General features: G+C 43.3%; 1 protein-coding gene across 8 annotated transcripts; it reads right to left on the reverse strand.

The window, feature by feature from the left end:
• Positions 1-405: 405 nt before the first annotated feature.
• LOC121177894 (voltage-dependent L-type calcium channel subunit beta-4-like) lies at positions 406-14,120 on the reverse strand. 8 transcript variants are annotated; one of them, XM_041032322.1, is made up of 16 exons: positions 14,052-14,120; positions 12,504-12,587; positions 8,643-8,720; positions 8,550-8,591; positions 8,303-8,425; positions 8,066-8,193; positions 7,407-7,409; positions 5,895-5,971; positions 5,379-5,398; positions 4,131-4,211; positions 3,217-3,275; positions 2,936-3,045; positions 2,608-2,759; positions 1,434-1,529; positions 1,033-1,218; positions 406-714 (listed from the first exon to the last, which is right to left on the reverse strand). In XM_041032322.1, exons 1-16 carry the CDS (start codon positions 14,112-14,114, stop codon positions 454-456), a joined length of 1,563 nt encoding a protein of 520 aa, XP_040888256.1. In that variant the 5' UTR covers positions 14,115-14,120; the 3' UTR covers positions 406-453. The 8 variants fall into 8 exon arrangements, with proteins under 8 accessions (XP_040888256.1, XP_040888253.1, XP_040888254.1 ...); XM_041032319.1 differs by lacking the exon at positions 7,407-7,409 and having other exon boundaries at positions 8,550-8,600; positions 8,655-8,720; XM_041032320.1 differs by lacking the exon at positions 7,407-7,409 and having other exon boundaries at positions 5,895-5,977; positions 8,069-8,193.
• Positions 14,121-19,188: the final 5,068 nt, after the last annotated feature.

A 19,188-nucleotide genomic window follows, 5' to 3' on the forward strand; every position in this document is an offset into this window, starting at 1 on the left:
TGTGCGCAGTGGACCTCCCTCTGACCCGGTGCGACGTCCCAGGCACTTAGAGGCCCGCACACCATCACTACCTGACCTCTATCCATAATTAGCTTGCTGACACAGGCAACAAGCACAATCTGCGCTGCACGTCTGCTGAGCATCGTGTTAGTACAATCCCAAAAGGTCCCACTAACATAAATTAAAGGAATTCATTCTACAGCAAAAGTTAATGTGGGAATCCTGAACCTCTTGACTACTCACGCTGTTGACGACGGGGTTGCCCTGGCAGCCTGATTAAAAACAAACACCTGAACATGACTTTGCTTGACTTTGAAAGAGGAAAACAGCCAGGTGGACAAAACAAATGAACACAAACCATAAAGGTACCATTTGGGACCGTCTTGGCTCTGTTGCAGCGTTTATTTTGGGTGGAATCTGGGCCATTTGGCCCCGGTGGTGACAGACGTGGGCTCAGAGCCGGTGCCGGGAGTCATGGCTGTAGCTGCCCGGTGAACTGCGGTTGCGATGTGGCTTGTATGCATCCTGATAGGGGTCCTGGTAGTCCTGGTAGGGGTCCTGCTGCTCTCGGCTATGCTGCGAGCCAGACGACATGCGGTTGCGTCCCTTGTGCGCACGCTCGTTGTGGTAATTTTCATCTGATGTCATCAGGTTGCGTCGTTCATTCGGGGTAGAGTGATCTCCCGTGTGGTTGCTCTGTCGCATTCTTTGGCTCTGCTGAACACATGAACACAGAGGACACACAGGTGAGACTGGTGGGACAAAACACCTCAACATACAGTGACGCAGAGCTCCGACTGAGAAGAGATCACTATGATTAATGCCCACATGATGTACACATGGGCGATGAGTATGTAATCAAACATGGACAATGCATTAATACAAAACATGATTTATTTGAGCAGCTGTACTGTACGCCCATCAAGGAGGCAAAAAACTGTCCTTGAAAAATATCCCTGCCCTCAGGTCAGTAACTGATGTTGCTTTAACTGCTTGTGAAGTATCAGTCAGAGGAAGGGATGGGTTCTGTACCTGCAGTCCAGAGATGCTGGTGGGGTAGGGTGTGAGGGTGGTGGGGCCCAGGTTGCGTCCCAGCAGGGGGTTTAGGGGTGTCGCCATCGAGGTATGGGTTGCTTTCCAGTAGGCCTCGAGGTATTCGGCGAGGTGCTCGCACGCGTCCTCCAGCTGGTTCTCGTCCAGGATGATGTCAAACATTTCCTGTCAGCAGCAGATGGTCAGAGGAAGGAAAGTGAGATGAAGCTAACAACGAAAATGAGACGGAACGAAAATGATCTCCACGTGTGAAGATTTATGATTAAGGAGCTGATTGGTTAGTTAACAAAAGACTATGGAGACATTTGTTTCTGAATGCAGACACATATTTGTGACCCAGCCAACAAGGCATCAGCCAACGTATGAGTACGTCCACTCACCGGGGGACACTGGGCCAATTTGTCTGCTGCCACGAGCTGGACATTCAGGTGTTTGCTCTGGGACTTTCCTCTGGACTTGACTAGCCTCTGCAGGACCTGAAAGGCAGCATAAGAAAGTACATGACGCTCCAGTTACACTGAGAGCATCACAGTTTCTGGGTGCACTGGTTTCAGGTCACCCAGTACCCTCTTCATGTACCCTCTCACATGCGGGGCACAACAGTGGTGGAGAGATTTGGAAATTCGAGTTCATCATGAGAACTGGGACATAAAACAACTGAGGATGTTTCTGTGTGTACAGATAATTTATGGTGCTGGTCACGTGTTTGTCAGAGTAAACACACACACACATGTCAGGCAGCAATAAAGAACCTTACATATAAATGTATGTGCAAACTGAATAAGGTGGAGAGTAACATAATGCTTGGGTTTGTGCTATGTTCAACAGAGTTGTGTTAATAATTAATAGAATTCATTTAGAAATAAGTAAACATAAAAAAAATCTAGTGGAAGTATTTCTAAAATCCTGTCTCCTGGTTTTGCAGGTGACACGGATGCTTCCTGATTTGTTTTTACTCTGGTCAATGTCACTGGTCAACTGTAGTAAAGTGAGCATTTTGCATGCTGGTGTAAAACTGGTGTGAAAGACCAGAAAGTGGTTGTCTTTAAACAAGTGCACCCTGTCAATAAAAACTTAAAGACACACAGGAGTGATGTCCTCAGCTTGTCTGAGTGGACATTGCTGTAGCCCCAGTGTAGAAGTAGAAAGTGCAGCAGACGTATTCTTCCATGCAAAGGTGCCTTGGTGCTGACGCCACACAATGAATTTAAAAGTCTCAGTCAGAAGCTTTACAGTATTTCATGCTGGTTCTGTAGGAAACGTTGTGCCTGTGCTGAGCTCTGAAACCAGTGGAGGGAAAATACGGAGCTAACACAGAGACCGTTACCTTTAACGGGTCTAGGTGTTGTTGTTTGTCTCCATCAACTGAATGACTCTGTGGGACAGTCACTGTAGAGATCATATCATATGCTTAAGGTTTGTCCACATGATTATAATTCTTGTAACCCGCTGAATAAAAAAGCGTTGTGTGAACCGAACCGGCTGAGGAGTTGGTCACAGAGATGTCAGAGGTGTGTCTTTTATGTTTGTCTGTCCCCTCCCATCATACAGTACCTTCGGCGAGGAGACCTTAACGTGGACGATGATGGGGGCCAGGGAGGTCTTGAGGAGCTGGGCCGGGTGGTTGATGGTGTCTGCGTCCAGCACCACCAGCTGCAGGGAGCGGGCCAACTCAAAGATCCTCTCAATCTCACTCTGCACCTCAGCTGATGAGACGAGATCAAACTCAAATACACGATAGAAATCTACATATGACCAGCATCCGGCAGTCCATGTCTCCTTTTCAAACATACCACAGTTGAGAGGTGAAACAATTTGCTGATGAATAAACAGCTAATCAAGAAAATAATCAGTGGAAATAATCAGTGCAGAGTTATCTTACCTAAGCTGGAGCGAGTGTTGGATCGTTCAATGATGGCCCTCTTACTGGGGTTGTTGAGAACGGAGCGCTTGGCTAATGATATGTCTGCCGTGACACGTGTGATAGATATCCTGTAAACATTGGACAAAGATTTTTAAACATGAGAATAGATTCATTTAAATGAATGAGTGTGATGACCCCGGTGCTGTGCAGGGAAAATTAATTTGTCGACAGTGTGATCAGAAACAATATTTAATGCACTGCTTCATGAGGGGCAGTAAATGCACTCGTCTCCGCCTCACCTGCCATCAAATCTGTGCTTGAGGAAGTCGAACAGTGCTTTCTGCATCATGTCTGTTACCTGCACAAAGACAAGTTATATAAATATTAATAACTTAATCAATTTCATTGCTTTTTGTTTAAGGCGGCATATTCTCAAAAAAAGATTTCTAATCTCACAGGAGTTTCCTGGTTAAATAAAGTTGTATCATTAGTATCCAGCTGTTACACTATGGACATGAATGTTTGGTTTCTCCTCACAGTTACACGGAATTGTTGGACTGAAGGCTCATAACTACAGGCTGAAATAGACTTATAATCTGTCCTCAGTGTTTTCCCTGGCTCCTGCCCAGTGCATGCTGGGAGAAGCTCCAGCCCCTCTTACGACCCTAAATATGAATAAGCCCCCGTCCATCAGGCAGATCCAGGAGGAGGAGACAGATGGCATTTCTTCTGTCGCTACAAAATCATACTGACATCTGATGTCTGATCAGAGTAAACAGGACGGATCTGACATCAAACCAGTAACTAATCATTATAGTCATTATTCGCTCTTGGGTTTCATTAACTGTGTATCTAAACAGCGCCTTTATAGAAATCAAGGAAAGCACTAAGGTTAAAGGAAGACGTTCTTCCCAGAAAAAGCTCAAATCTGCCAGTTTCACAACATATTTTCATCTGACCTCTTCAGTCTCCTCATTAGTCTGGCTGCAATCTGGATGTTACGTGGGTGATGACACGCTCGCAATTAACTGCGCCAACAGTGAGCTATTTCGGGTGACTGAGGGAAAGACGAGTGAGACTCATCTCCTTTCTGTAATCTTGTCGTTTTTTTGCATCGGTAAACATCGTATTCAATGAGCCATGTTTTCAGGCTTCCATTCAGTGATGCTGAGTCGTTGGTATTTATCGTGGACATTGCTGAGCAGCAGCTCACCTCATAACCCTTGAGCGAGGGTCCCACCAGCACCACGGGCCTCATGGAGGGAACCACGTCATACGGGGGAACGTGCTCCGTCTGTCAACGCAGAAATATTTCATCAGCAGCAGTCGACCCAAACAAAACAATGGAGCCAAAACAACTCCACAGAAAACACAGAGAGTCGGCTGAACGTCGATAATGTACTAACTGTTGTCAAAATGTAATAACAAGAGAAATATAATTTAGACTGAGGCAGTTAATTCACACTTTTCCTGATAATGTAGGAACGTTATTATTTTATAATTCAAAGCTTTTTTGGCAAATTACCGCATAAACAGATTTAGTTTCTCAGCAACATGTTATTACATTTTGACCAACTAATAAATGTTTTAACATTTGCTACACAGATGGATGGATATGAGTCGCTGCACTGATCACAAACGACAGTCTAACCCATTCACACAATACCAGACCAAATATAACGATAAGCAGGAGCATGACGACACCATACCATGCCATGCCAAAGTGAGACTAGATGTTATTAGGTCTTATCTTTTCAGATAATATTCAGTTTGGCACAAAACTATATTTAAGTTGAGGGAGAGAGAAAGTTCGTTCCTGTCAGGAATCTTACAGTCTTCCTCAGTGGATGGAGTTTGGGCAGTTGTCATGGCGATAGCTCAGTAATGCATAGTACAGTCAGCACAATGAGATATCTCCATGACAACTGAGCACACTGTGTGACCATGATATGCAGCTGAGAGCTGAAAAAATTAGTAAGTGGAATTATGATCAAGTTTTTTTTTGAGTCTATAAAATGAAACCAGAAAAATTCAGTTTTTCAAAGTAAAACTGAGGTTTAAGGAGGGTTAATGAGCCAGAGGCAGGCAGCTGTTTCCCCAAACTACTTCTTTCATATTTCTTTGTTTTATGTCTGATATCAACTAAAATTGAACTGCAAACCACTAAAAACACCATATAATGTGGTGAATGTAAACAAGGTAAAGAAACTACTTTGCCCAAAAACCATACCATCATAAGAGTCACTGCAGTTAAGACACTTTGTACTTTGGCATTAAAGGTGATGATGGCGCCGTATACTTGAGCAGGGCTGAAGTACTGAGCGCCCCAGGATGTGACATGAGGTTGTAACTTCCTCTCAGACAAAATGTTTCAGTGCTGCTGGTTCCTGTCATTTTATGATGGCAGCAACAAGAGTCCAGTGGATGGTGGATGAGTGGGTTTTTACCGTCACCGACTTACCACTTTCTGTTTCTGCTTTCCTGTAGGAGGGGAGAGAAGACAGTGACAGTGTCGTCAGTAGCTGGTATGGCATCGGGCGGCGTCACCATTATGTCTCAGAAACATCCAAACATGCTTCACATGAGCAACGTTTCATCATAATTCTTAGCAAATGAAACCTATCAAGGATAATCAGCACGACATTAACATGAAACATACAAAAAAAAATATTTCTATTGTCCTAAAGTTATATTCACAAAGTCACATGAGTGCAGTTCAGAGGGGGGTTCATAGTCTTGTCGTTGGGTTCACACTGTGGTAAGCTCCAGTCTCAGAGCGCCTGCAGTCCTCAACTGGAGGAAGAGGAGGATCATGGGAAAATGTACCAACAACTCTACGCAGTGAACTTATGCTCTATGCAGAGACATGGGAAGGCTTTAGAGTCTTATTCTCTCTATGTTGCTGCGGTTCACGAGGCTTGGCTCTAAGCTGGCAGCCGGCTATTAACAGCCCTCTCCCCCTGTCCGATGTTCTCACCTGCCGAGGATATGAGGGGTCGGATAGAGGCAGAGACCTCATCCTCAACACTGGAAGAAGAGTTCCCTCCAGACTTACTGGAAAAGACAAGAGGGGATAAAAAAGAAAAAGACAGAAACACACCATGGTATTAATGCAGAAAACGACAGAAAAACTAAAAAAAATAAAAAAAATAAAACTACCAAAGCTTAAGCTGAACGTTCACTGCAGAGGAAAGGTGTAACACCTGGAAGGGAAATATTGATTAAGGTTAAAGGTAATAAAAACCATATGTGGTGCGCTTAAGTGGTAACAGAGGGGCAGAAAATATGAGCCATCAGCTGCAAAGTGTTCACGTTTAATTGACTGTAATCACTATTCTGAGGGCTGATATCTGATTTCTTCCACTTGGCATCATAAATTGTCACAACACAGGCAGGACAGGCAGCAAGTCCACTGACGTCAGACGTCCGTGGCCATGAAAACAAAGATTTTCAGTACTGCTGACGACATATAAAGGCCTCCAGTTTGTTTTCCTGAAGCCTGTGGATACAATTAAGACTGGCATAGAAAGCAAACAGTGACAACTTCACTCACAGAACTCCAATCAGTTTTTTCCAAATTCTTCAAAAGCACCAGACGTGCTGTTTGTTTAATTCTCTCACACAGTTTAGTGCTGCTGCGTGTTACAGGGGGAATTAAAACACTCTTCAGAGATGAACTGATGCCAACAGGAAAAGTTTAAAATTTTAAAAGTGCTGTAACTGTAAATTATTTGCACTTGCTTGCAGCTTTTTACGTCCTGCACATTTACACCATTTTCTTGCTGACCACTGCAGCAGATCATCGTTGGTGGATACTGATGATCTTGACATTTTACAGCGGTACATGTATAATCAGTACCCGGTTGTTTGTGACATGAAATAATGTGTTTAAATGTTTGTGAGTTTTGTTTATTTCACGACAGGAAACAATCAAGTTTGGTATGACATCCACTCTAAATAAAATCAAAGAACAAATGAAAAATTAGAAGGAGAATATAACTAAAACCGTTCAGAACACATACAGTATATCTTCACACTATTATTTGCTTTCCATCGTCTCACAGAAGGAGACTGTTTTTATCCGTCACAGTGAAAGTGTAGTCCTGGTTAACGGGGTTCAAACGTCTCTCCCTGTCTGAGAGGCTTGGTGACAAAAAGCCACAGAAGTCAAGCTAGTACGTGAAGCGCTGAAGCGCTCCAGTCTAGTAAGATTAGTATTAAACTCAACAGCAACGCTTGGGGAAGTGCATGTGAGATACTGTAAAAACTCTGGATGACAGAACCTTCAAGACACATTACACACACAAGGAAACTAGGAGGCTGATAGGAGCGCTAATTACAGCTATTGAAACTGCTCCCACTTGTACAGTCGGCGTGAGCAGAAGTGATGGAGTAAACAGGCATGAGTCATGAGCAGACCTGGGTCAGAGTAGACTTCAAAATAAATCGGAGAGCATTATACTGAGGAGCTAATGGACTGAATTCACACCTTCTGATTAAATCGTTGTAGAGAGAGAGTACGTTCTGCAGAAAATGTGAGCCTGACAAATGTCGTTTACAGCAACAGAAGTTTTGTTTGGTCTCAGAAAATAGAGAAAAATTCAAACGGCTTTCAATTTACTGTCAAATGTGACAAAGAAAAGCAGCAAATTCCTTTGAGAAGCTGGAACCAACAAATGTTTCTTCTTATTCGACTGTCAAAAGAGTTGTTGAGTCATTTTCTAACAATTAAGGGGGTTTTGTTGAAAACTGTCAAACTAAAAGAAATTTTGCCAAAAAAAGACTCTGATTATCAAACGCCAGCTCATAAAAATGCCTCTAAGTACAATCTGTGTGCAGCTGCGGAATGTAAACGCCTCTGTAGACACTGTGGACATCACCTTTGTGTGTCCAGCCTTGTGCCACCTACAATCCTGTGCAAACTCGCTCAGCCTTGTTTTGTTTGTTTACCACCAACACCCGCGGAGCTGCATGATGGCTGAAAAACTTAGTCATAGCTTAAGGTAACAAGATAAATGTACAACATAAAGCTTCGGCATTGAGATGGAAATAAAGCTAATGAATATGATATGATATTAAATATGATAGAATAATAGTAGTTAGTTTGTGAGACTAACAGTGAAACGAGTGTGGGTTTCTGTCACTTACCCTTGGACTCGTCCTCTCTTTTGCTCCTGCTGGAGCCGGATGTTCTCGAGCTTCAGAGGGCTGGGGATGAAGCCGATCTCACAACCCTCTTTCACTAACCGACCTATCCACCAGTCATTGTTGAACTTCTGTGGAGGATAACGTCAAATAAAAGGAGGGGGGGGCTTTTCATGAGTAAGTTTCGCAGATTTTCATTTCTCTCAGCTGTATATGCAGCATTAAAAAGTACACGTGTACCTCTTTTATGTGGAGGAAATCCTTGGCGTCAAAGGAGATGGCTGTGGCTGGAACTGGAACATCCTCATCCAGTGCGCCACAATAGCTGACGTTGGTCCTCACAGCGAAGGCCACAGGTTTAGTCTGGAGGAGGGAAAGAAACACTCAGTGAGTAACAATACAAATATGCACATATTTAAAATATTGAACGGCCATTTTTTATTGATCTCCCTGAAAGGACAGCTAAGCAGTGGCACAGGTTGGCTACCTTGGCTCTCTCCAGCTGAATGGCGGCCTGCTGCTCCCTCTCCTGACGGCTCTGTCCCGGTCCTTGGCTCTGGCTTGGGCTCTGGCTCTGGACCTGGGCCTGCACCTCCCGCTCCTCCTCCAGAGAGACATCTGAGTCTGATGGTCTACTAGTATATGAATCAGCTGAGCCCTGCAAACAGATATCACACCTCAGGTCACTAAAAGAAACTCACACTGATGCTTCACATTCATCTAATTCTTCATCGTCAGCTACTGACAATGAAGACTTGATGATTCTGAGACCTACACTGGGAGTGTTTGGTCACCATGGACGTCTGAAACGACGTCTCCAGAACGTCTCCTGCCAGCACAGTCAGCGAATCTGCATTTAGAGTCAGAGGAAACTGGACTGTACGATCAAAAGAACGACTAATGCTGACGAACAACAGCACTCTGCTCCTAATTCACTGTTGAAAGCCAATTTAAGAGATAGAAGTTGGGAATCATGAGGAAAAACTACTTTTAAAACCTCTCCACGGAGTGAGACCCTGTCCCAAAATCAAGGGTCAAAGACCTGTGGACAGACACAACAAAATGGTCTGGATTGTAATCAGAGCTGCTTAGAACAATAAGATTAAATGAGAGAAAAAAATCTTTATGGGAACACTGACTGTATTAGGTTTTGGGGTTTACATCAACCAGTGCCAAACCCAGAGTGGTGGCCTGGCACTCCCAGTGCAGAGCAGGTGAAATGGATGATGTAGGAAAGAGCAGACTGCCAGGAGCATCTCAGACAAAGTGGAATTTCCATTCTGGTGCCGTCAGCAGTTTGTGCGACCACACGCAGCCCGTCTCACGCTCCGAGACAATTCTGGACAGATTTGACTGATAAAAAGAAGCCGACAGATTCCTTTAGTCTCTGAACGAATGCTGGTCCTGCAGCAGTTCATCCTGCCACACTGTGAGGTTTTTTTTTTTTTTTGCTTGGACATGACTGGACCAAGCGTCTCCTTCTTCTGCTGTGTTAATCTAAACAATCAGCCCCTAATGATGATTCAATTAAAGAAGGCCATTAGTCCCGAGAAGATCAATCAAGCTAGTCATCACAGCTAAGCACTTTTCACTTTTTACAAGCTAGCAGCGTCAGGGCCTGACTTCAGCACACTGCTCGTCTGCATCGTGTGCAAGTAACCACAGAGTGGCACGTCAGGGAAACTCAGATGATTTCTTCATTCTGGAAAATACATGTATTAAGGGATTTACAAGGATAAACAGATTTTAGAATAACAGAGACGTCAGTGTAATGGGGAAAATGTCAGACATGTAAGATGTTTTTATTAAAACATCTTCGAGGTGCGTTCACTCGTCATGAGCGGTGCTGATCATCCGGTGAGAACAGTTGTATAATGTCCTCTGTGCCTCTGGAGGAGCTTCGTCAAGACCGAGAAAATGACCCCTGAAGACGTCATGATGATGTCATCAGGGTTAACGCGTCCTGGCAGTGGAGGTTAGAAATGTGTCAGAGAAAGCCTGGGTATGAAGGGTTTGAAAGACACAGACATTTATCAGGCAGGGAGTGCCTGATGAGAAACGCTACTGAGCTGCATTATGGGAAGTGTAGGACCCATTTTTTTGGGACTTAACACATGAGAGGAGATAAAAGCGAGGATATGTTGGTGTTTTACATTTTGATTTTTTACCTTTCTCTTCCTAATCTATCTCTGACTCCAACTTTAGAGCAGTGCAACACTAATGCTCGCTGGAATAACTCGTGAACAGTCACAAATATCTCCAGTACGATGACGTTAATCACTGAAGCATAAACTGTGTAGACTCCAATTTCCCTTTTACTCGAAACCATTTTGCCTCCATTTCTGAAAATCCCCGACTCCAGCACTGACAAGTCACCCTGAGCATCTTCTCACGCGCCCGTGTGGAAGCGCTGAGGTCGCACCGTAGCATCTGAGCTATTATCCAATGGAGTAGCTTCGGCATGTGACTCATCAACATCAGAATCCACTTAATGACATCACGACGCATGTTTCAGCGAGCCTCGGCGGAGCCCGCACGACACGCCGTCGCAGGGTCAGATACCAAACACTCGGCTGCATATTTCTCAAAAAGTGATAAATGTAGAAATGTAGACACCCGGGGATTTATCATTTGAGCGTGGCGGCGTAACTGGCCTCAGGGGGGAGAGATGGGTAATTAACGTCATCCCATCTTCCTCTGTGAAACGGGGCTCGGTCCATCTCTGAGAGGCACAGAGTGTGATGAACGCTAAATGGCTCCTCCTGGCTCTGGTGGTTTCCTGACAGCCGCTCTTACAGGCAGACTGCAGACACATATGCAGCACATACAGAACCACACACACCAAAACGCACACACATATTTACAGAAATACACACAGAAACGTGTGAATGTCACACGTCAGAAGCCATCTGCCTAACGTGCACCCCCCCTTCACACACACACACACACCAACACCCACCCACCCAACCCCCTTCCAGCAAAGCATAGCCCACGATCACGCTACAGTGTACTGTTGGCTAACCCATCAAAGGCCTCTTATGTGCGCTGGTGTGTGTGTGTGTGTGCGCGCACAGCTGAGCTACTTCCATCAATAAACACACAGCGAGAGAGCACAAAAGCAGATTCACACACACACACACACACTCACCGCCTCCGAGTCTTCAAATCCATGCAGGTACAAATTGTCATACATGGAGGTTTGATATTCCAACGAGTGCCTCTAGAAGAATGAGGGGGAAAAACGAGAGTGGAGGCGGAGGAGGAAGGAGGGGGCACCACAGAGAGAGAAAAAAAGGATGGATGGGGGAGATGACGACAATCCCTTCTCTCCTCAGCAGAGAAGAATAATTTTTTAAAAAAATATCTCCCCTCCCGTTGGATCACGCCTGGTCCTCCGGAGGCCCGTCGCTTGATGGATGCAGCTTCTCCCTGATCCCACAGTGCTGCTGGCTGGCTCACATTATAGGATGGAGAGGCTCTCCCTGGAGGTAGCCCAATCCTGGCATTTCATTTCATCAGGCTTCCACGCGCGCGCACAGACACACACACACATACACACACCCCCACACAGACACACACATATACATATACACAGCGAGAGCAGCAGAGGCAGCAGCAGCAGCAGCAGAGCGGTGGATCCTTCCTCAATATCCAAGCCTGATGACAGAGCCAATGTGCAAGGAGCTGATTGGCTGGCTGGCTGTCCACTCAGCTTGGATGAGCGCTCTCCTTGATTTTTTTTTTTTTTTTTTTTTTCCTAGTGCGGGAGGTAGCGGGGGACCGGGGGAGGGGGATGGAGGAGTGAAAGAGGGGAGCAGCATCCTCCATTTCCCTGTTACCTCTCAGTCCCCAGTCTGCTTACTTATTCTCCAGAGAGATGACAAATACGTTTAATTTGGCTCTGACAATGAAAGGAGGTCTAATGAATTTACACATTTGATCCATGTATTTAAAAAAAAAACATGAGAGAGATGTATGTATACTATATAGTTTAAAAAAAAAGCATCATATGCTTTGGTCCACAGCCTGGAGAAAGTCCAATCCCCCCCCCCCCCCCCCCCCCCCGGTGCACCCCACCTACATTCTCTAATATTTACATTTTTCATATTTTATTTATTCAGTTATATTTCTTGTCAATCACGCCTGCAGACATAAAACGCTAAATGCTGTTTCAAAGCCCTCTACACTCTGACAGGAACTATCCTGAATCCAGTGTCGTCCTCGGCTTTTAATATATATTCTTTGTTTATGTCAGCCTCCAGTTTTGTTTGTCTCCTCTTTTACTGGTGCATTGGAACTTTCTGCTGGCGGTAAATTACTGCCCTCTGCAGTCGACAGTGATGAGTATCACATCACCTCTGCTAGAAGATGTGATAAAAATATTACATGTTGCCTTTAACCATGAACAGTGTGCACGGAAGGTGAATAGCAGGTGAACTACCTGTCTGAGGATGAAGCTGGTGGAGGTGGTGCTGCCATCAGACCTCTTGAGTCGGCTCCTCCTTGAATAAGTCCCTCGGTTCACCTGCACGAGAAAAACAGCATCTCAACCAGCAGAAACACTTTTTTAAAAATCCATAAAATGTAAATTTTTCTATCATCTGTTTGCATGTTGGATATAATGTGAGTGAAACCTTCAGTAAAGTCACATCAAGCTTTGGCCGATGCTTTTTTCCAAAAGAGATTTAAATGGTGCAATAAGGTCAAATAATACAGTAAACTTTCCAAGCAGCTGGACACTCGTATGTATGTTTTTGCATTATATGTGTACCTCACCAACTTTTACTTTTTCCTTACCTCCTGACTTTCTCTTTTTCTTTTTTCTCTTCCAAAAGTCCAAATATACCAGCAGAGTCCATCTCCAGGGAGCTAAATTAATTATCTGCCAGTGATTTGCCCCATTTCTGTTCAAGTCTCCAGAGTTAATGACAATGTCACCGTTAAAAAGTCAGAACCTACTTCCCTGAATCTATAAAACAGGGCCATTAATCTGGGTCACCATCTCTCTTCTGTCTCTTTTTCTCTCTGTTTCTCAATTCAAGCAAAGAGCCAAAAGCCGAGAAGACATATGAAGGATAACGATGGCTAAGTCTATGAATATCCTGCTATTAATATCAGCAAGTAGCCTCCAATGATCCATTAGGCTGAAGAAAAATAACTTATCAGCCATCTAACATTCACTTATCTTCACATACAAAACTTCTGCCAAAAATCTGCAGATTTTATGAGTGACTCCCGACAATCTAACACGATACACCTAGAAAAACAGTGAAGTCCTTAAAGAAATTACTGAATTATTCTGTTGTTTGGCATAACCTGTGGTGCACCGAGTTTATATTAATAAAATGTGAGTGTTTACATCTGATACAGCTCACTGAAGCCCACCATGGTGCAGTTTCAGAGGCTGTGAGAACAGTTCAGCCAACCGTAACAGTTAATAGTCTGTTAAAACAAATGCAGTTACAATCACCAGGGAAGTTAAAGTCTCTCAGTGAGATGACATTAGATCTGATTAAAGAAAACGGGACAAAAGTCTTACAAGGTTTAACAGGACATTTAAAACACCAGGTGGAGCTGAAGGTCAAATTTCAACAAATGTTTTTATTGTAACTCCTTTATCCAGATCATCGCAACAGATTCTGTCCTTTATTTGCTCGTGTTTATTATTCTAGAAATAAAAATGCCTTAAAATATAAGAATAGTTCTCTGTGTGTTTTCTGTTTATGTGAAAAGGTCCACGAACCAGCAGTCAGAGCGAGTAGGCACCATGGCGTCTTTTCTGGCTACTTAGTAAAATAAAGTAAATAAAGTCCTTCAATTTAATTAAAAAACATCGGTTTACCGAGACTGGCTCTCAGTCTTAGTTTTTTAAATAGTGTGTCAACCAGCCCTGATCTCCCCTATTTCTGGATATAACCTTACAAGAGTAAACTGTTCGTTAAATGTTTCTGGGAAAGGAACCAGTCGAGCTCAGGTAATAAAGACCCACCTGAAAGATAGGCGCCTGGATGCCCTCGCCAATCTTGTTCCGTATGTAGATGTGTCGGGACATCTCGGCCAGGACATCGGTCCAGAGGGCTGGCTGCTCCGGTCCAGCCCAGCGGATGGGTGGCGGGTTCCGGGCTGCGTGCTCCAGCTTCACGCCACACAGCAGAACATGAGCGCTCACGACCCGCTGCTCCGTCAACCGCCCACCTTCACTCAGGTGTGAGGCTTCTTCCTGCTGCGCGCGACTGGAGGCTCGTCATGCACACTGCTGCCGCTCGCGCCACTCAAAACCAGGTGCGCCTGAATGATGGAAGGAACTATTTTAGAAACCCGGGGGGGGACAAAATGGAAATGATCAAAAGGAGATGCAAAAGTAGAGCAGCTACAAATAAATGCACATTTTTATAAATGCATGAGATGATTCCATACACAAATGCAAACATTATGCTTTTATATAAATACCAGAGAATCATTGTCAGAGTCATTTCAGAGCCTAAAGAAGCAAAATAATCCAAATTCACAAGAAACAAAAATAAAAGATTAAAAGAAACGTCTTTAAGTTCATGTATTTTCAGCCTCATACATCCTGAAACTACTGGCTCAAGTGAAAAACTCACCTGAACCAGAAAATATCAGTAATCTGGCATGATGTTGGGGACCCCTGCAGAAGTCAGTCTTATGAGGCCAGTTTGAATTTGCACCCACCCCAACCCTGTATCCTGCTACTGCTACAGAAGTAGGCAATTGGGCCATGCATGTTTTGAGGGGGACTGTGAAACCAAGTGCAAAATCTTTCTCTTTCGTTAGTTTATGCTGTGCAGGTTTGATTTTAGTTTAAGTTTCAGTCGTCTGTCTTGTTATACTGCACATTTAGCTTCTGTTTTACCCTCAGCAGCATATTTATCAGAATGTTTTCTCTCCTCTACCTGCACAGTTTTTCCTGTTCCACTGGCTGACACACAAAACATAATAATCAGCTCCCATGATTAACGATTGTTCTTTTTTTAAAGCCTTCCTCAAACCCTCTTCTCCCCAGACACTCTGCCTCTGAGTGTGTCCAAACCTTTTCCTTCCAACAAGCTTATGTTTCATCTGAATACTGTGTTCAAGGCATTTCCTTTTGTGTTGACATCACAGGCAAAGTTTCCAATTGAGGACACGTCCATGCAGATTTGAAAAAGCCTCTGTCAGACCACCACACAGAACAAGCATATCTCTGCAGCATCGGTGAACATGATTCCAAAATGTCAGGCTGACATGTTTGAAAGGTCTTTATTAAAGTAAAATACAAAAAATTGTTGCAGTGTTTTGAAAAAGCATTGGAATTAGAGGTAAAATGAGCCTTTAGTAGCACTTCAGTAGCTAATGTTAATACAACCTGTTCTTCCTCCATTTGTCCAGCAGATGTCAGCCTTTTCAAAATAAAGGCAACAACAGTGAGGTGTGTTTTCAGTGCTCGGGGACTAGAGGGTGACATTGTACCACAGATACCTGAAATGCACCGTGCACAGTTTGAGCAGCCAACAGATTTAATCTCCAAAACATTTATACATTAAATGAAATCACCATCATCATCTAAATAGATCATATTTACCAGATACTGTTAGGGTGTAAATATTTTAATCGTAGCTCATCAACTGTGTTTATGTGAAATGTTACAGCTGCTATAAACTCTGGTTATGGATGTGGTGATACTCTGTCCCTTCTTTCCTCTGGTATTCATGTCTAAGAGCAGCCATGGCTGCAATTATCTTTTAATCCTGTAATTTAACCACAGTAACTAATAAATCACTTTGGACTCTTTATACAGACCAAACGATTAATTGAGGAAATAACTGGCAGACAATTTAATTATTCAAGTTAAAATCAGTTTTCTTGGGAAAAATCTAATTATTGCCCCTGTGGCCACTCTCTGCTCCTGCTTCATAGCATCACCTCACTGTTGTTGTTTTGTTTGTGGTACAGAACATTTCCTCCGCGTCTCTTTGCCGCGCAGAGAGACAGACACACGTTTTACATCTGTCTTTTGAAGCTGCAGCAGGGACAATTTGTTGCCGTGGCTTCTCCTTTTCAACTCTTCCAGTGGACAAAAATAACCAAGAACATGCAGCTCCTCCATCCATCTCCGCTACTCAGACAGACATCTGAGTCCTTGAGTGGTCCTTGTTTTTTTCTACAAGGTACCACTCACCTGGCTGATAGAGCAGTTATACTGACTTTAAAATATCTCAGTCACTATGCTTTAAATAACCATCTCCTCCTTCACACAGTCTGTTGAACCTGCATACACACAGGAATGGTTCACATATAAAGCACAGACAAACTCCTGGATAAAAACATCCTGCTCCATCGATAACAAAGGCACAGTTTGAAATTTAGTTTGTAGCCACAAAGCCACAAATGTGCATCTGAGCACTTTTACATCGTCCATCGAGCAAATGAAAAACAGCCACTTTGACTTATGTCTTCATGTGTTCAGAGACACTTTGATCAGACAAATCTTCTAACGAGTGAATGTGGTGGATTAAGCGAGTTTAAAGTGGGAGGATTAAGTTGTTTTGCTCTCTTTTTGTTACTGGTCAGTACTGTAGGACGTCCACTGCAACTGCAGGCGTTTGCTGCTTTCAAATGGAGCAAAAATATTGTTTTCAGGTACCTTTTTAACTAAATAGTTATGTGTTTTGGTTCAGTGATGTGTTTTGGTTCAGTGATGTGTTTTGGTATGAGGTTAAGAGTTATAATTCAGAAATAAGTTAGAGAGCACAGCCTCAAAAGATCCAGGAGTAAAATCTGGAGGTGAAAACACAGATGAGGGTGCTTAATGCCCTGAATTTGACCTCTCAGGCAGAACTTAAACCCTGAGCAATTAAAAATGAATGCGTTAAAAGATGGTTAAGGTTGGGAATACAGCTATAGCTGTTAGGATGTGACAATTTTTCTCTCCACCTCGGCGAACACATTATGAGGTGAAGGAAAAAGCGCACTCAGAACTTGTAAAGGAATTACAAAAAGACGCCCACAGAACCGAGAGAAAAACTGCACCTAACAGTTTTTATACCTCAGCAGCATAGTGAATGATAAAATAAGACGCTAAGTAAGTCTGCAAGTAGACAATGAATGACACCAGCTTCATGAATATTAGTGCAGCTTCTGCATTCGGTGTAATATTTATGGACTTTTGCTCCAGTTTTTTCCAGTTTTCTCTAAATGGGAAAGAAAAAAAAAGATAAATTCCAATGAAAAACGAAATAAATAAATAAACATTGAGCGTGAGCACACGAGGGTCGTCTATTTCGGTGGCCTAGTGGTTTTACCAGCAGATTAAACGCTCAGACAGCAGAGCAGTGCTGCTCATTGGACTATGAACAATAAACACTGGAGTGCAGAGCAATGATGTGAGAACTAACTGGTTTAAAACGTCTGGCAGTGGACGGGCACACTCTGGTCGTCCGATCACTCAGAATAAAACAGATATTAAAATATTAAAGTCAGTCTACGCAGCTATTAAAAGCAATCTGTCCAATTTCTGTATGTTTCCGTCCAAGAAGACCAGAGTCTTTCACATGCTGAAAAACAGATGCTGTGTAAACAGTGTTTTACACCTTTAAACATGAATGAACGTGTTGTATGTCCCGTGGCAGTGAACTGAGGCTGTTGTTGCAGTGATCAGGCTGCACTGCTCAACCACCTGTCCAGCGTTAACGGGAAACACAAACAGGATTATAGCCCCGACCACGGAAAGCAGGATTTCCAAGAACTGGGCCTGCCGGTGTCTTTTGTCTCACGGAAGCATCATTAATCCCACTGGCAGCTAAAGACCGCAGAGCATTAATGGCAAACAGGTCTGACTGAAACCCCAAACTTCTTCAATAATCCGGTTCCACCTGGTCTGAGATTATCAGCACAGCATCTGCATCACCCGCTAAGTGGACTCCACGTGGGCTCCATGTGTCTATTTACAGTGCAGCGACAATGGTAAAGGTGCAAATGGGTAAAAGTGGGCTACCTGTGGGCAAGTGTGCAAATTCAAAGAAGCTGCCCTTCCCTTTTCCAGGTGCTTCCGCTGCTTCCATTATTCAGCAGGTGAGATCTCTCGACCTGAAAAGCAGACATAAAATCACCAGCTGTACAGGACAAACCGGCAGACGTCAGGGTCTTTATGGCTTACCTGCACGCCTGTCTGCTCTCAGCCACTGTCAATTATTAAAGACACAGGGAAGGCTGATGGAGGAAGAGCAGCTTGTGACCCTCCACTTCCTGCTCGTGCATCAGTCAAACCACTTAAAGCAAAACAAAACAAAAAATCCACCTTAAACTGGTTAAAAAACACAGCAGTGAACCATTTTGTTGTTTTGTTGTGTATTTGTGGGAGTTGCACAGCTTCCCACACTTAAATGAGGCTTAAATGTTTAAATAATTCCATTATTTGTAATTTAAAAAAATCAATATATACATCAAAAACTTTTCCTGATAAGCCAGTGACTGGTTGTCGTATTCTGTGATAAGCTTTTAGCATGTATAACCAAAACATTGGCACCAAAATTGATTTATTCATCTTGATTTCTTTTTCTTACAGTGTACGTTATACAAAAATATAGAGTACCAAAAGTTCACAGTGTCCGAAAGGCAGTGTTTAGTCATATTCACACCAATCATATTCAGCTCAAGTGTTTTTGGGAGCAAAACAAATCCATTAAATGGTGAGTGTATATTCTGTAGTTCGTGTGGAAAGGTGATTCAGATTCAAAGAAAGCTGTCGAGACTTTTAAATACAAAACACAACTTTCTGAAAATGAATATTTCCACCGTCCTGGCCAAATACATACAAACACATCTGCACAGTTTACACAAACATGTGTTGTATATTCATGTCAGAGTTTCAGTGCATGCAGTTACGTGTTGGCAAGCACCCAAAACGAGAACACACACATTATCAGGGCTGTTGGTTTCATGCTACATAACACTGCAACTGGTGAGAAACACCTGAATTCATTTCTTGGTATTTACAATTTAGAAACACAACAACATACTGTTTATATTACACATTTTACTACACAAACTTAAATATCAACAATACTGTGGTGGAATGTAACAGAAAACTCAGATGGTGCACGTATTGAACCTGTTTTTTTAAATGT

This window comes from Toxotes jaculatrix, chromosome 24, assembly GCF_017976425.1.
Source record: "Toxotes jaculatrix isolate fToxJac2 chromosome 24, fToxJac2.pri, whole genome shotgun sequence".
In the NCBI taxonomy this organism is placed as follows: domain Eukaryota; kingdom Metazoa; phylum Chordata; class Actinopteri; family Toxotidae; genus Toxotes; species Toxotes jaculatrix.